Genomic DNA, 18,247 nt, shown 5'->3' with positions numbered 1-18,247 from the left:
GCTCAGTTTGAACAAGTGGTTTTTCATGCTGGGTGTCTGTCTCTTGAATTGAACAATATGGTTCCAGCTTTAAAGACTAAGCTTAAAATTTCATAAGAAGTAGCACGGTCACTTCTTGTGGAAATTCAAGAGGCAGTTGTTATCTTTGATATTTATAAACAATGTAAAAAAAATTGACTCATCTGAATCATTATTCAGTTTAATCTTCTTGGCACCAGTGACAGAGCTGTCACTCGTGCCTGTCAAAACAGAATTAGGTTTGACATGATGATGCCATGGAGATTATTGTACTCCCTATATTATTTGTTGTTTTTTCCTTTTACTAGCTTCAGATTAAAGGTGCTCACCCAGCATAAGGGTGCCAGTTTAAAGAGAGCTTGAGGCTGTTTCTCAGATTCCCTGGGGAGGAACTCTAAGTGTAGGCCGTGTACATGAAAAGATGAAAAAGGGAGTGGACTCAAGCAAGAAACAGTTTTGCAAGGTTTTAATATGTTGAGCCAGCCTACCAGGCAAACAGATAGGCCTCAGAGGCTGTTTAGTGAGGGTGTGTGACCAAGGAAGAGGAAGAAGTTGTTCAGTTGTGATGAACTCTTTACCTGGCTCTCACTGTTTCAAGAAACAAAATCTATTCACTTAGAAATGAAGGTCATAAGAATAACTCTTCAGCCTGGTGATCAGAGGCTTTTAACAAAGGTGTGAGTCAATTACTGACACATTCTGCATTATTTTAAGTGAGATGGATCAGCTTCTGTTGAAGAAAACAACTATTTGGGCTTTTCCTTTTCTTATGCCTCCTCTTCTTATGCCTCCTTCCTCTACACAAACACCCCTTCCCTCTCCAACCCCCATAGCCCCCAAAAGCCAGTTGCAGTAGTTTTATTTTAGAATTTTACAACGAGTTGGTCAAATTGATGTGATGGAAGTTTGTTCCTAGAAAGCACTGGATTAGAAATATTTGTGGGCGACAAACATACTGTGAAAGCAATTGCATGCAAAGTCATTTTACAAGGCAGTGATTAATAGGGGGGACAATTTTAAGATGTGCAAGCAGGGGATCATTGAGTTTCTGTAGGAAAGTGGTGCTACTGCTGCAGATGTTACTAAACGGTGTATTACTGAAAAACAGTCCCTAAATTTGAGGTCTAAACTTCAGAAAGAATGCAGAGAGCTACGAAAATGGCAAGAGAAATATCCAAAGAGAAGTCCATCTAGCATTAGGATGGTTTTTTTCCAGAACGTCCCAGATGTGCAGAAAAGTTTATTTGAGAAGGAATAGCCACAATCAAAAAGATGATTGTTTCTAATATTTTTTGTGAAATTTGGAAAAGTATAAAATCTTTGTAAATACAATCATATATCTTCAGTCAAATTTGACTAGCAACAGGACAGAAAAATCCCAAACAAACCTCAAAATAAAAGCTGGGAGTACAGTCCATCTATAATATCCCTGAGTCTCAGAGATGCATAAAGAGTTATATTGGTGTAAGGAGAAGGTAGAAATGCTTGACCTGCTTTTGAATGCAATTTGATCTCTTCCCTTCTATGAGTTTAAGTCTTCTGGGCGTTGTTCTTAAACCTACCCTAGCAACAGTCTGCAATGCTGAGTTTCTCTATCGATCACTCTTTTACAAGTCTGTTGTAGTATTATGTGCAATAATGAATAAGAAAGAACATCTTGTTCTGAGAGTCCCAGGGAAACTAATCTGCTGATGGTTTTGACACTTTTTTGGAGATGTCGAACCTTGTAGTTTTCTGTAGTTTGGACATGTGATGACTTCCTAACTTCAGATTCAACACACACACACACACACGCATAAAGATAACATCTACACTCTTGTCTTGCTGTGATTGTGTTTATACTGTTTATATCACCCCTCTTAGCTGGGCATACCAAAGTCATTTAGGGACTGCTGTTTTGTTATTGCATATTAAGTACCAGGTCCCAATGTGATGCTGGTGGGGTGTTGATTACAAGAGATATGCTGCCTAAATACACTCCCATGAGGAGCAGCACAGCCTGTGGTGCTTGCTGTGGGCATGGGGACACTGTCAGTGTCTCTCCCGAGAGCCCCTGTGCCTGGCCCTGCTCTCCCACAGTGCTCTCCCTTGCCTCACCGTACCGAATGGACTGTTGAGGGAAGACAAAAATGCCTCCAGTGGGGGCTGCATGCAGCAAGGGAGTGATGGTGTTGTTGAATTCACGAAAATAAAACTAGAGCAAGTGACTTATACTTCATAATAAGAGAAATTTATTAAAGAAAGATCAGTTATAGCAATGGCATTTCTTGGAGTTAATTACCCATAGAGATTCCCGGAATGTATGTTATGATGTTTTACATTAGGAAATCTTAATTTTTGGAGACAAGATGTAATCAATTCTTTAGGTTACAGTGACAACTATATCTGTGATTTAACTTCATTGGTAGTATTTAATCCAGAGTCTGTTCAGCCTATGTCTTTGTGATTAACATTCCTGAAAACTTTACCTTTTTTTTAAGATAATCTCAGTGCTTGGATATTGTTAGGAAAATATACCAAAGCATGTTATTAATAGTGAGTGTATGAATTTGATAGCTGTCTTGAGGATGAGTCCCCAGACAAAGCCAATTCAAGCAGAATGCCTTTGCAAGAAGTTGTGTTGATGTTGAGGAAAATGCTTTGCAGTTGTGGACAAAAAGGACTGAAGAAGCTGTGGAATACCTTCCTTCATAAGGGATGGATGCAGTTGTAATACTAGTGTTGAACAGCAAAGGGAACTTCAATATTTCACAAAAATATCACTCCAGTTATTGACATTAGAAAGTTCAGAAAGAAACAGTTTTTGACAATACTATGTAATTACTATAATCATTCTTTAGTCAGTACCAAGTCAAAATTAAAAGTCCTTTTCTATATTTTCTTTAGCACTTTTTTATAAGATAAATAAGTCCAATGAGTTTATGAAACAGTCATTGTCTCTTACCTGTGGGAGAAAGTTAAGGCAGTCTTTCAACTACCTGTGGCTTGGGTTTCATTACACTTCCAGTATAGTTCTTAATGATTGCTATTTCTGGCTGCAGCAAAGTCATTGGCTGTATAGTGCAGGCAGAGAATACACACTGTTCTCCTGAATCACCTTAAGCTCAACTGGTAGAGCTTTATGTAAACCTAAGTAGTTTCTTGTGGTTAATGCAGGTGGATCTCATTCACTCTCATCAGGTTGAAAGAAGGGTTGGATGGCTCTCTGAGGTAGATGGAACCACTAAATAGAACAACTGATTTTGAAAGAAAAATGTCAGTATCTTTTTTCTTTAATCTTTGGAATTTAATAATAAAGCAGAACATTAGGGACTGAGATAATCAGGCCGATAACTTGTCTACAGTCTTGAGTCATACACATGTGCAGCTCTATGCAAAGAGGTAGCTGATGAACAATATTCAATAATAGGTCTGAGGAGATACCTAGCGTAGGACTTTTCATATTTATGGGAAAAAAAAAAGATAAACCAAAATAAATGTGTTGACTGTAAGTATATCTGGTTCTGGTTTTGCAGACATGATTTTTTAAATATAATTTTTAGGCTGTTTTTATTTTGTTGAATTAGACCAAGAGGGCCATTTCTGCATCTACCATCTGTCACATCTCCACAAAACATATTCCCACAGCTGCCACCATAGATGTTCCTCTGCAAATAATCAAACTTCATGAGCTCTCTGCATTCCCATTGGAGAATGTGGTTTGTTTCATCCAAGGCATCAGATGTGCTCATGGAAATTTTGTGGATGAAACCAAACAATAATTGCTCACCAGAATGAACTCACAAACATTGCTTATTACAGGACTGGATAATCCAGTTTCCATCAGGATAGCATTGTTCCCAAAACATTTCTGACCACCATGGCTACAAAAATACAATTCTCTATGTAATTGAAACATTACTCCAGAAAGTAGAAATTTCACAAAGTAGAAAGTGGAGAGTCAAAAACTAAGCCGTTCCAGATATGGGGTAGAAACTGGAATGCTTTATTGAACACATGAACACAGTTTAAGGGCCTTGGAGGTTGGACATGTTAATGAGGAGGACGAGCTATGTTGTCTAGGGAATTATGCAAGTTTTTACTAAAGTTACCCAATGGGTTGATATTTCCCTCAACCAAGATTACATGGGGGGAAGAGGATTAAAGGGTTTGGACTTGGTCTGATACAATCATCTCAAAATCCTTTCTTAATTTCCTGAAGGAGCCAGGTTAATCCATATGTTTGAATTTTAACAAGTCTTGTGAGGAAGGTCCAGTCCTTCAGGTCACGGGGTTTCTCTCAGCCTCTGTTGCCCAAGGTTTACTGCATTGACCCATTAAGCTCCTTTCTGCAGATATTGTATTTTGGAATCCAACAATGGAATCTTTTCCCCTCTAATATTTGCCTGAAAAACAGAGAGACATGTATACCAGGTGAGGGAACAAAAAAAGACTTCACTTATTGTTTAATGTGTGCCATTCACTTCGAAATGAACGTCCTCCAGCTAAAAGACCTGGTGTGGAAGAGTTCTCTGCTACAGAACTGAGGTCCTGACAGGATGAAGGAATACAAGTTGGTGGCTAAACGCCTAGGAAAGTTCAGCATAGGTATCTTGTTAGTGCCTGTTTTGACCATTTTCCTTCACCCTTAAAGACAAGTAGAGGACACTCTTCTCTAAATACCTGTCCACAAAATACAGTACAATGGGATTTGGGTATATACTAATAATGCTATAATTACAGAAATACTAACAGCCAGAAAATTGGCCTGGGAATTTATTTAGTTAGACTACACATGAAATTCCTTTAATGTATGGGAAATGCACAGGATTCACTAAAAATATCTGTGAAGTTTGTCTTTTTCTCTTCTGCACTCTGGTCTTCTTTAACCTATAGACAACTGCTGTGGCCAACAGCAGCTCAGGTGAGAAAAGGTAGTGTATGCTTGCCCAGAACTGCAAGAAAGTGAGATGGCATGTAGAAAAACCCTTCTGTGCATGCAGGGATGAACTCATCCAGCAGCTGAGATGTTAAAACTATCAACCCTCTCTGTACCTCCATTTTTTTAAAAGGAACAATTTCTGTGAACACTGGATGAGTTTCCTGAAAGCTAAGACAAAATGTTATGTACTGTACTCTACTGCCTGCATAATGTGACATGTAATGCTCTTTCTAGTTTTGTCTCTGAGTAGCATATCATGGAGAGGTTAATTTGATGTGTTATTTTTAAGTAACAGGATAAAGTACACTGGAGAGGAAAAATGAAGCTATGAAAATTCAGAGAATGCATTAGGGATAAATGTCAGAAATTACATACTGAGGAACATCTAGACTGTTAAGAATATTTGCAAGGAAGGCCACTTTTCCCCCCCTAAAATGTAGTCAAATGGGGACCTCCAGCTCACCTACTTGCTTTTTAGATTCAATTTTTTGGCTTGCACTAACATGCTCATCATAAAACGTACGAGCCCTGTAAGCCAAAGAGAAACAACATAAAATACAGCTACGAAAGAAAAAGCTGCACATATTATTTAGAAATATATGTTTTCATTTTCTTGCATGACATATATATTATGCTATTTTTTTTTTCTTATTTGGTACTCAGTGGTTTAGTTCCTCCTGAGTATATCATAACTTTCATGTCATATATCTGAGTTCCATCTAAGCAGGATATATTTTTTCCCACTCTGTAAATAGAAGTAGATTAACTGGTTATACTGTAATGTTTACGTGATGGGATTTTTCAAGAATCTCCCTGAGAAAGAAAAGCAAAACTAAGGCAAAGTTAAGTTAGGCAAGTGAACATTCATTTTGGCCTATTTAAGGAGGTCCTTAATTCCACTTGCATTTGTTTTTTGGTTGGTTGTTTTTTTTTTTTTCCTGTTAGACACAGATGTGGCTTAATTCAAAGTCCAAATTACTTGTGTAGAGGTTATGGCTACATGGCTTGTGCTTTCCAGACCACACTTAATAGGATGAGTGGCCTTCCTGCATGGTGGGCAGTTTTGTTTGTAAAATTATTTAGATATTTTTTGTAAGTGGAGTGTCCAAAAAGATTCCCAAACTCTGGACAAGTATAAGGGATTAGAGTAAATGTACTGAAGAATGAAGCAGGTTCTTCTGTATGTTCCAATGTTTTTTTTAGTTGTAACAGTAGCATCCCCTCGGACATACTTGCATTTTGGCTTATGCTGTTGGCCTTTATCCAAGTGTGGAGCTCAGGTAGACAGTGAAAAAGCTAAAACACTGGCAATGAAAATGAATAGGAAGTTTTGGTCCTACTAGAGATGTTGAGTGAGAGCCAGTTTTAGGGCATTATTCATTTAGATGGATTTTGGCAAGAGTAAGTGAAGGAACGGTCACTTAATGTCCATGGTTTTTTCCTAGTTCTGTCAAATTCAGTTTGTCTGTCTTGGAGTTATAGTGGTGATAGCATATGTGGGAACCATTGGGTCATTCAGGAAGTTCATGCAGTATTTTTTTGATGTCTGTTTGTTTTTCACTACACAAACTCCTCCCAAAACCCCCAAGTGACTTTAACAGCAATGAGTAGACACAGTTCAAAATTGTTTACAGGCAATTTCTCATTATAACCTGATAGAGTAAATCTGACATTTCCACCACAGGTAGACAGAGACACCTTGGCATAGACATTTGGAGATGCTACTGGAGATGACCTGTGGTATTTGAGACATCCCCATAGGGCTGTCGGATATGATGCAGATCGTATGGGATATCCAGGCAGTGGTAGATGGAGGCCAAGCATCCTGTGCTGGGCAAGGAATTGAGTCAATGCTGTTTATTTGTTAGAAAAATATCTTTGTGGGTTTGTTTTGTTTCTTCTTTGTTTGTTTAGTTTTTGTTGTTGTTGTGACATGTGCTGTGTGTAATATTTAGCTACTATAAACCATAATTCTTGAGATCTTGTAATTGAGACCTCTCTTCACTGGAATCATAAGGCAGTAGGGTGCTGCTTTGTAACTACGTAATGAAGTTACTAGCTGTTGATATTCAATGTAAATAGGTTTGAATTGATACTCCTTGTGAAATATGCCTAACACCTTGCAGTCTAATTTGGATTTTGATGTGGAGTAAGTCAATTTTGGAGCTGTGCTATGGACTATGTCCTATTACTAGTGGCATTGCAGCATTTCTAATCCTGAAGGCTAGGAGTGAGAAGCACCACCAGATTAGTGCTGTTTAGTGTATGGCTGAGTCAGATGTTATCACTGTGACATGTTTTTCCTATTGCTTTTGAAATATTTTTTGACATTCAGCCTTATGTTAGGTACTTAGTTGTCAATAAATTCTGTGGCTAAGAAGCCTTGTCTTCATGTCACACTGCACCCAACTATGACAGCTGAAGAGTCTACAGAGCTGTGTGCTGTAATGAGGCAAGAAAATTGCAGAAAAGTAAATAATTGTTACAGTAGGTAGGTATGTTAAAAATTTAACTGTTTTGAGCAGCACAGGCAACTGGCATTTCAATCGCTTTGCATAAGACATTTTGTGGCTGTCAGCACCCCGGTGAAGAGGAGCTGTGACGCAGTGTGATAAAATACCCTAAGGACAGAAAGAACCTGAACATATACAAAAATGTCCCTATGGATCAAGGAGGGATCAAATTATATAAGCAGGTCGCTTATGCACACTGGTAGTTAGAATCTGCACTTTTCTAATAACTTTTTGTGCTTGAGTCCTTAATTGCTACGGAATTAAGGGTTTTATTCTGAAGAAGTAACATTTTTGAGTACATTTCAGTTTACACAAAAACTAGAGGGATGAAAGCAGTGATTTGGGGCATGCCTAGTTAAATGGCACTGAACTTCTAGTTTCCTACGCATGCCAATTCCCTCTCTTTTACTACTAATGCATTTCAATTCTGCACATTTTTCAATTCAAGGTTTTTTTCTATAATTTTAATATCAACTACCATCATAGTTTTGGTTTATGGGCAGACAGAATTGAGTCCACCATGTTAATGTTCTGCATCACCTTAATTGGAACAAACCTATTTCCAAAGGCATATTTATTATGTTCTTCAGCTGGCTGCAAAATTTGCTTCCCAAAAGAAATCTAATTAGAATTTAGTCATCAGATATCCCAACAACTACAATTTCAAGATGCTCTTGAATAACTTGCATGCACAAGAACTAGCTACCTACTGTAGCAAGGGCAGCTTGCCCTGTGTGAGAGGTCCATCACCAGCATACATTCTGAGTCTATCCTAGAGGTTACACAGACTTGCTTTCTTCAGAAGCAAGACCAGTTGAATTTTTTTTGTCGGACAAAGGGGAGAGAAGTGGGAATTGGAAAAAAAGGAGATTTGAAAGAATATGGGGACCCAGTTCATGGTGGTCATAGCTTCCAGTAAGTTGCCAAGACACAGTTTTAAAGCCTAATAACATCTCTTGAATGTTACCATACATAATGCCAGAGATGTGTGCCTAAGCAAAATAACTGGTGTGGTAAATGCTTACACAGCTGGTGAGGGGTACATATATATATATATATATGCACATATACATATGTAGAGAGTAAAATAGAAACCCATATACTGGCTCTTTGCTCCCCTAAACAGAAGCATGCTCCAGAGCCTGAGCAGTCTGCCTTCAGTAAGGCTTAGGAAAAGGGCAAAACTGCCCCAGGGTGTACACTGGTACTATTTATCACATTTTTATTACTTGTTTACTACAAATAAAAATATTGTGACAGCTGAAATGTTTCAGCATTACATATTTCATTATTTTCAGATCTGAAGTGCAGTGTGTCTGATCCTAATTGCACAATTTAAATACTAATAATCATTCAGCTAGGCGAGTCCTCTGTGTATTACTGATAATAATCCTTGTTTTAGAAAATGTACATAATGGGTCCACGTTCATTATCTGTGTAATTCACTGAAGTGGAGACAAATGTAATAAAATGACCCCTGAGTAAAGAGACCTTTTTGTTTCAGTTTTGGAAAGGGAAAATTCCTGTCACTCCTGGATGAGCTGATTAATTTTTGCCTTCATTATACTCCTGTTTTCTACTGCAGTGCAAAGCGTGAATAAGCCTGTGGCCACTTTTTTTTGACGGTTTAGCCCCCAATTTTTCTCTGCGTTAATTCTTTTTTCATTTCAAGTCCAAGCTTGCTTGCCAACGATTGAAATTCTGGTCTCAGCAGGACCAATTAAACTAATTTATTTATGTGGGTTAAATTCTCCTGAAATGCTTTGCTTTGAGTTGTATTTATCAGTAGTGAATTTTCTCTGTGCTATACCTTCCAAGTATTAAGCTGCATTCAGAGCAGAGATTTAAAGAGAAACAATCTATTTCCTTTGCACTTACAATGAGATATTGTCTTTGAAAGGTGCCTCTGTTAGTTACCTATATAACTTATTTAATATTGTAACAGTGGTTTGGCTGAAATACAAGAACAAAAATATAAGTAGTATATAAATTACAGTCCATAGTTCATCTCAGACTATTATCTAGAGGAGCTTCTCTGTCTACCTTATTCTGTATCTGAGGAAAAATAAGGATAATTTGGGATTCTGTGCCAGCAGATGCCTCTCTCCCCCTCCTCAGCCTCACTCCCAAAACTTGGGCTCAGTTTTCTTAATACTGAAACATTGAAATAGTGAAAGGAAACCTTAAGAATTTAAAAATTATGGTCATTTTCACTGAAATTGCTTTAGCCTTTGCCATAAAGGCTGTCAGACCTGTAGAGTTGGAGCACAGGAACTGAGCAGGCAGCAGACATCTATGTACATTTGTGAAATGGCAGCAATGCTACCAACTGGCAGCTTGCAGCCAATCTGACTGGAGACCTGTGCATAGCAGGGGAAATACCTCCCTCCAGCTGTAAAGGAATTGCACAGCAGTGGCAACAGGCAGGATTCAATCCCTTTGTGTGTGATCGATAACAGCTCTCCAAGTCCCAGGCTGCAATTGAATTCAGGCTGCTTTGTAGAGTGTCATTTCAGTGGAGTCAGGGTGGTAAGCAGACATGTCGCTGGAGTGACTGAAACTGTTGCTGTATTGGTGCTACGTTTGAGCAAGCACAGAAAAGAGAGAACACAAGCAGGCTGAAGGTTTCTTTAAAAAACCTCTTCTGTCTAAATTTAGAAAATCCTCTGCCAAGTCTCCCAGGGATCTTTCCAGAGACGGTGAAAGTGCTCATAAATAACCCCACACCCTAGTAACAATACATAACACAGCCTGGATTGCTGGAATTTCAGCATCTCCTGACCAGCTGGGTATTGTGCAGCTGTCAGGGCTCTGCAGCTTCCCTGTAGTGCTGACTGCCTATAATGAAAAAAAAAAAAAGAATAAAAGAATTTTTCTGTGTTTTAGGAATTGTTTTTAACTCTTACTAGTGCAATATTTCTTCCTGTTTAGTTGCTATCAGGAAAAATGTGAGAGTCTGTAGCATGAGAAATATGTGCTGGCAACAATGTCTAAAGTCCTTGGCCCTGTAATACTTCCTTTTTTTCCCTCATTTTTGCCATAGGTAGGGGAGTTCAGAGCCCATGCTGCAGAGTGGACAGCCAATGTCACCGCTGAGTTCAAAGAAACTCGAAGGCGCCTGAGCGTGGAGATCTATGACAAATTCCAGCGGGCTACCTCTATCAAAAGGAAGCTCTCTGCAGAACTCGCCGTCAACCACAATCAAGACCTGACTCCCTGCAAGAGAACACTGTCAGTCAACCATCTCACCAGTGAGAAGGACATCTTACCAGCTCTGTCAAAAACAGACAGCATTTACATGAATGGTTTGACACCCCACTGTGCAGCAGAAGAGATAGCCGTTATTGAAAACATTAAGTAGCTGTGACTTTGGATCCCAGGCCTTGGGAAGCTCTCGGCTTAGACTAGCCATATACATTTTTCTCCACCCTGTCAATGATCAGTGCTAACAGCATTTTGTATGTGTGCATGAGTTCCACAGAAACTACAGTCCAGAGTTACCATCGCATCTCTTCAGAGACACCAAGATGAATGGCACTTCTGTTTCCGAAAGATGCTCGAACAAGCAATGTCTTCTGCCTTTATCTGCCCAGACTGTTTTTCACTTCTAATGTGCCATATGGCCTCACTAATGAATCACACTTGTTTATGGTAACAATGTAGCTTTGAGGGATCAGTCCTTAAAATTTCAGGGTCTACCTTACTGAGCCTAGGAATGGACCGTTTCTGGACTACAACACCTTTGTAAATGGCAAGAAATTCTTATGCAGCCTTTTACCTAAGAAATTTTTGTCAGTGCCTTATCTTTTGAAGAACCAGAACCTCTACAGTTCCTGTATAACTTTTGTTTGATTGTTTACTTTTTTTTTGCATGAGAAATGTATTTCATTTAAGCTTTCATTCTTCTTGAAATGATGGTGTTTCAAAGGTGTCTGTCATGAGGATACCAACCAGCATGAATAAATGCCAAAACTCAAAAATCATCAATTGATGATCTTAGCTCCAAATGTAAAGGCACTGCAGTTTCAAAAGTTGCAAACATGTCCCCCCAGAATCATTTTGTTTTACTCAGGTCCAGCTGATCCTTGTTCACACTGACTGGTAGAATTTGCAGCATTTGCAGACCCTTTTCTGGTCTTATTTTTCCAAGCAGTGTTCAGCAGTTATTTTTCTCTGCATCAGATGTACCAAAAAATCTGCAGCTTATCTGTCACTAAATTATTTGGTAGATAACAAGAGCAAATAAAAATTATGGTTTTGATGAGAGGCAGGAGAGGCTTTTAATTGCTGTATTCTAATAATCACATCCAGAAAACAATGCAGAAGAATACAGATATTTTTAATAAGCATAAACCTTCTGCCAGATGCTTGGTATGAAAAGGATTCTTAACCTCCTTTTTAAGTCAAGTCACACCAGAAGCCACACGACGTTTTACCCAGGAATCCTGCTGGAGTGCTTTCCTGAATGTCACAGGGGCTGCCTGTGCTGGAGTTGAGATTAACACGGGAATGCAATTGAAACTGGTATCACTGTGACTTTCTACATTTCAAATTGAGATGGCTCTGAATATAAGTGCAGGCATGAAGAAGAGCTGATAAATAGCACAATCTGAATACTGATGATTGTCCAGACAGGATAGGCTGATGAGAAGTGGATCTAAACCAGACTATGGGTTTTCTTTATTGGTTTTAAGAAAACATTAATTTTTTATCATCTGTTTTGCTTAGAGGTGTACATGAGATTCGGAAGAAATGCAGGATGGAATGGATAATTTTGCATTTTTTTTTCTTATGTTAGTCTATTGTAACCTGGCTGTACATAAAATGAATAGAACAGGCCTTAAAGAATAATTTAGGCCCTGTGTAAATTAAAAAAGAACGGGACTTTGCTGATTGGGCATGATTCATGTGGCAAATCTTACAGCATCTCTGACCATTAGATAACATGCAAGACATGAATGTTAACGTTTTTTGGATGCTTAGCTTGTTTTCTAATAAATATAAGTTAATATGTAAATTCAGTGTAAATATCAGTCAATTAACCTTTACAGAGAGTATGCTTTTAAAACTAAGGAAGTTCCATGACACAGCACCGAGCAATGCTCTTATAACAAAGACCCTTGTTTCCCCAGCACAGTGTTCTGAATGTCCACATGGCAAAGGTTCTTCTTGCCATGTATAAACTGTGAATTGTAATGAAAAATAAAGTTTTTAATTAAAATAAGCTTTTCTGAATCTCCTGCTTGCTACAACTGGAATGCTAAGAAATATTTTGTGAAACTGATTTTTGTGCTTTCATTGGTTACAGATTACAGCAGTTTGCCACCTGCTTTAGTTTAAGTTGGTTTAGCAATAAAGGCTTGACTCACCTAGCACAAAAATTACTATTTTTTTGTTTGTTATTAAAAATAATGTTCTTTGGTTGGTGTACCTTGAGTTTCTTGGTATTAGGGTGCAGTTTCTCCTTTCATGTGTAACAGAGCTGATGGCGATTCTTTGCACCAAGGGAAGTGCACCGAGCTGGGCCCCACTGTCCTGATGATTCTCGTGTGGTTGCTGGTAGCTTTCTGCAGAAGCATGTGAACAAGCAGCTCTGAGGACAGCAGCCTTTCACACCGGAGCCATTGTTTCTACAGTGAATATTTTACAATGACGTCTCTAATTAGCCCCGTGGAATGAAAGCCCCCACCAGTGTGGGGGTAAGTGAGGAGGACTGGTATTTTATATTGTTTCAATCTGATTTGTGTGGGATGCATTTTAGCGCCTTTTAGAGCTGATTTTGTCAGAAAGGGACAGGTAGTGGTCAATGATTATTGTCTTTGACACTCTGAGATGCGATATCTTATGTTAAAGCCTTGTATCACTCTAACCAAATTATTTCCAGTTACCAACCTATAGAAGTGTGTGGGCTAGTGATTTCTTTCATTTTAAAGAAACTTTTGGGTGTCTCAGGACTTGCTGAAAAGAGTGAATTGTTTTGAGATCCTTTGACAATATTTGAGATACTAGTATGGATATTTGTCCAATCCAGTTAGTTTTTATTTGCTTTGATTTTGTATATGATCTCTGGGAAGAGAACCCCAGTTAGTTTATATAGATAAGATATTGTTTTGTTTTTTCTCTTTTGTGACAGATCTAAATTATCATCCCCTATCAAACTAGATTTCCCTGTTGGAAACAAAGCAATAACAAATAAAATCCTTTTCTTTGAAGTTTAATAATTGAAGAAGAAAAGATGCCACAGTCCAGATGGTGAAAGTAGCTAGAGTTACCATGATATCCAAATGTGTCTAGTACCATTGAAGTTATTGGAAAATCTTTTCTCCCTCTCCACAGACAGTGATAGACCACAAATGCTAAGGATGGCTAAGTTAATTTATAATACTAGATGAACTCTTTAAAGGTTTTTCTATTAATTCCCATAAGACTATATTTTTATATTAAAAAACCTGCCTTTCTTGCCACTGGAAATTATGAATAGCTCATTTTGCCTTCCAAATATGGAGCTATGAAAGCATGAATTAGGAAACATTTGTACCCTCTTTTCTGTCACCCATACATGGTAACATTTCAGACTGTTAATACGCTTGGTACTTAAGCAAGTGTGTGAAAATGGTAAGGGGTTTTTTCTTTTATACTGCCAATCAAATAACTTTAAAAAATCAAAAGACATTGGCAAAATGTTCTGTGAGAGAGACAAGCTGTAGCACATAAGACTGTAAAGGCACATATGCCACCTAATAGAACAATTTATTTCTCAGTATTAAACATTGCGTTAATAAAATCAATCTGAAATCTCTTATAACAGTAGCTAGAGGTGATCTATGTTGTTTACTGTTGGCTGTGATAGTCTTGTCTCTTTTTTTGTTTGATGACTATATATGGTAAAGTTCATCAAAACCTCACCTCAATTTTTGGATAGTCCTGCATGAGAGGCAGGGAGATTGAGTTGGAGAGAATTTGTACCATGCCCCATTCTTGCATGAGTACCAGGGCAAGAGCTTACTTTGTCATATCCTTCGTGCATTGTAGCTCCAAGCTGCCTGTCCTCCTTCTTCTAATATTTAGGCAGGCTTGAAGTGCTACTGTCAGAGCTGCATAAAGCATGGAAGGCCTAGAAGTTTGCTGAATCCCATGAACATCCTAGCCCTGTCTCCTCTCTTTACCTTTTCCTGATTCAACAGGAGGAAAGCTGGAAGGTGACACGGGAACCCACGAAAGAGCTAAACCTCTAAAGGTACCACCCCTTGACCTGGAACAGACCTTGCCCAGGTCACTTAGGTCAAACTGTAAGACCAGGATCACAGATGGGAGAAAATCTGGCCTGCATGTTTCTTTGGAGTTCTTGCTCCTCCAGCATTATTTCCACACTAATGCCCTCTAAATAGGAACACAACACACCCCACAGAAGAAGAAACAGAAGGTTGCTCTCCTTAGTCAATTTTACATAGACATCAAAAGTCTATATACATTGGTAACTATTTCCTGGGGAGGAAATTTTCCTGTCAGGGAAACTACATACAGTGTTGAAATACAGCAGTAATACTTCTAATAAATTGCCGTCATACAGTTACATGGTAATTACCTTTTATTTCCTACCCTGCAGTACTGTAGGGAATGGATTTTCTATATTTAGAGAAATACACATTTTTGCATGACTTTCAGAGTTAATTATTTTATCATAAAAAAATTATTAAAATTTTTTTGTTTGTGTTGCTCTGTGGATTTAAATGAACAACGTAACCTTATGGTGAATAAGGTGTTCTTTCGGGAAAAGTAGACAAGATTCTCATTTACTGTTACTGGAAATAACAAGCTGTTGAGCTACATGGAGATTAAAAATGTTAGCTTTTTCATTTGAGAAAGCATTCTGTGCTTTACCAAATTATTCTTACAGTTGTAAAGAGCCTGTGTGAGAATCAATAGGAATAGGTTTACTATACTTAGAAAATTTCAGCATTTCAACTTCAGGTCATTGCTTTTCATGCTTTTACAACTTTCAGAGAAATATGTTGAATAAGCTTGTAAACAAGTACATTACTTATTGTAGAACAATAAGTACCCTTTATATATAACACCTGATATAGTAGCATATGCACCTTTATATTCTGCACTGAGATATAATTGTGCCTTCAATGTATCAACATTGTTGTATCATCTTAAACTGCCTGAATAGCCACCTTGGTTTATTGACTATTGTTTCATGTAAACTTAGTGATATAAAAATATAGCTCACTTTTAAGTCAGTATCTTAGAAAATCAATAGTCTTCAGAAGTTTTATGAATTATAACAGTCTATCTCCACTGCTGATGTAATAAATGATATCTTATTGATTGCCTGTTTTAGTTATTTATGAATGTTTATCTGTTTTCCTAGTCTAGTTGCTGTAGACAGATTATTGTGAAGAAAGCAACTCATCTCTCTATGGTTTTTAATCAATACACTGTGACAGGGCTGCTAGTATTAGAATTCTTAGCTGCTGAAACTGGGGTAATACATTGTGTTCTGTCTCCACTGTTACAAATTATTATTAGTAGTATTCAATAAATGCTCTGGGTGCACTGATTTTTCTGGGAATGTCACAAGAATGTTTATATAGACATCTCTAGTCTGACTTTGGCAAACAAATGTCCTCAGTGAGAAACTCCTTTAGAAGGATTTACTGTATTAATTCAATTGTTAATAATAGCTAATTCTCAAGGCTATTTATATGCAGCCAGATCTTTGTCCTCCAGAGAAAGGCATATAACATGCGTATAATAGAGATCCTCATGGGATTGTACTATTTGTCATTAGTAATAAATAACAACATTCTTCCAAAGATAATCAACAGCCTGAAATGACTTCTTAAACAGCAGTTTAGTGATATTTCCATTTTTTTTTCCTTTCACTATTAATTTGATCCTTCAAATTAAATGGAGTTCTGAGAAGTTTTGCTGAAGAGATACATTTACTGTGAAAGATGTATTTTAGTCTTGTTTGACTCAGGGGATACAGAGACTAACTTTGCTGTGTGACTATAAATATGAACTTGTTGAAAATTTTCTCATGGGAACATGAGAGAATATATCTCTAAGCTGCTGATTCTGACTTTTATACCAGTAACAATCCTGTTTTGTGTGGATTTTGTGTTTTCTCCAAAGACTGTAGTATTCACTATTTAGGTACTCAAGCATGCTAAGTCTACTAGATCTGATGGTAAATGTGATAAAGAAGGTCCTACTTCAACTAGTCCAGCTATACTTAGCATACCCTTCTCTGTAATGTATTGACATTAGAACAATTTGTCACCTTGCTTGTTCTGTAGCAAAAGAGAGAATTTTACAGATTTAAAGGTGAAATGTTGCACATTTGGACCAAGTAATAGCCCAAGAGTTGCAGCCTGGGCCCTTCTGAACTACAGTGACAAGTCACAATGTCTGAATGCTTTATTAATAGAGAATACCATGGTGGTTTGTAGCAAAAAGGAGCATAAAAATTAGGCTCCACTGTGACAAGTGAAAGTGGGAGTAACGTGTCATGTACTATTATGCATTTTATAAAGCAGAGGTGGTACAGGCACAAAGACCTTTTCATTTCTCAGTGTCCTCAGAGACTGTCAGAAGAGTCAGTGTAGCCTGCATTTTAGCAATGTGCTCTTGCTCTTTTGCAAGCTCTGAATGTGCCCCAGCTGTAAAGGTACTGTACTTTCCTAGGTGCCAGTTGGCTAACAATGATGGGATGGCTTGACAGGGATAAACTTTCTCTTGCTCATATCACACAGGTGGAGTAAGAAGAGATGTTGTAGGAACAATATGTCTTCCCTCTTTGGGAAGAGGCAAGACACAGCTGAATGCCAGACAAACTTAATTTTGTCTAATATGTAGCCCTTAAAACTGTTTTACATAGAGGAAGTGTTTTGGAAAAAATGGATTTCTATTTGCTCTACCAAGATCAGAGCAGAGGCTGTAGTTTTATTTTATCACTGCAGCTGCATGCTGCTTTTGATCTTGGCTTGTCTTTAAATGAGCAAGACTAGCACAGAATTAGTACTGAAGATGGTTTCTGCTTGCATAAACAGAAGATACAAGCAAACAGTTCCTGGAGAATTAGTAAAGGAAAAATTCCTCTAAATTCAGGCTGCTGGCTGGTGATCATGGGAGTCAGGTTTAGAATGGACACCAACTTTTATTGTCAGTACAGGAACATTTGTGCATTGCTCTGTACTTACTGTCCTTTAACAGAGCCTACTGCTCTCACAGTAAAAGACTACCAAGGAGAACATGTAAAGTCCTTAACTACAAAGCACACCTTTGTTTTTATTACAGATCCTAAACTGGTTACTCTGTACAGAAAAAAACAGAATGCAGAAATATACAACTAGTCTTCCTTTCATTCATTTTGTTATTGTTTCTCTTTATGTCTGTAAGCTAGAGTTAAAAGACATAACACATTTTAATGTGGCATCTTGCATAATAAATGTAACTCATTGAAGCAAATTTATGTGCTGTATACCTCTGGTTTGCACATTCTGGTCCTACTAGGAGTTAAAAAAAAATCTCCTGTGTAGGTGAAAAAGGATTATTGGTGAAAAATATACATGAGAAATGGTTAAGATGGACTAAGCATCTGATTAGTGTTTTCCCAATTAATATACCAGAAATTTTGAAAAAAAAATGTTACTCTGGAGGTTGTGGCATGACATGATGCATGAAGAGGACAACATGACCATGTGCAGATCAGCATGGGTTACCATGTCTTGCAGTGCCTAAGACAGCAGTTGGAATTGCATGCAACCAGAATGAAGCTGTTTTC

The 18,247-nt window shown here is 37.9% G+C and overlaps 1 protein-coding gene across 7 annotated transcripts in view; it reads left to right on the top strand.

The window, feature by feature from the left end:
• The window catches only part of KCNK2 (potassium two pore domain channel subfamily K member 2), a 109,451-nt gene extending 96,606 nt beyond the window's left edge, over window positions 1-12,845 (top strand). For 3 of the 7 annotated variants that reach the window (XM_017812969.1, XM_017812968.1, XM_017812970.1), the window contains one exon: window positions 10,496-12,843. In XM_017812969.1, the coding sequence (XP_017668458.1) occupies window positions 10,496-10,813 (318 nt within the window). In that variant the 3' untranslated portion in view covers window positions 10,814-12,843. Of the gene's footprint in view, window positions 1-10,495 lie in introns of all 7 variants that reach the window. The other 4 variants (XM_017812965.1, XM_017812964.1, XM_017812967.1 and 1 more) reach the window with 2 other exon arrangements.
• Window positions 12,846-18,247: the final 5,402 nt, after the last annotated feature.

Source organism: Lepidothrix coronata, unplaced genomic scaffold (genome assembly GCF_001604755.1).
Source record: "Lepidothrix coronata isolate B3197 unplaced genomic scaffold, Lepidothrix_coronata-1.0 Scaffold38, whole genome shotgun sequence".
In the NCBI taxonomy this organism is placed as follows: domain Eukaryota; kingdom Metazoa; phylum Chordata; class Aves; order Passeriformes; family Pipridae; genus Lepidothrix; species Lepidothrix coronata.
This window is presented reverse-complemented; position numbering and strand designations above follow the sequence as displayed.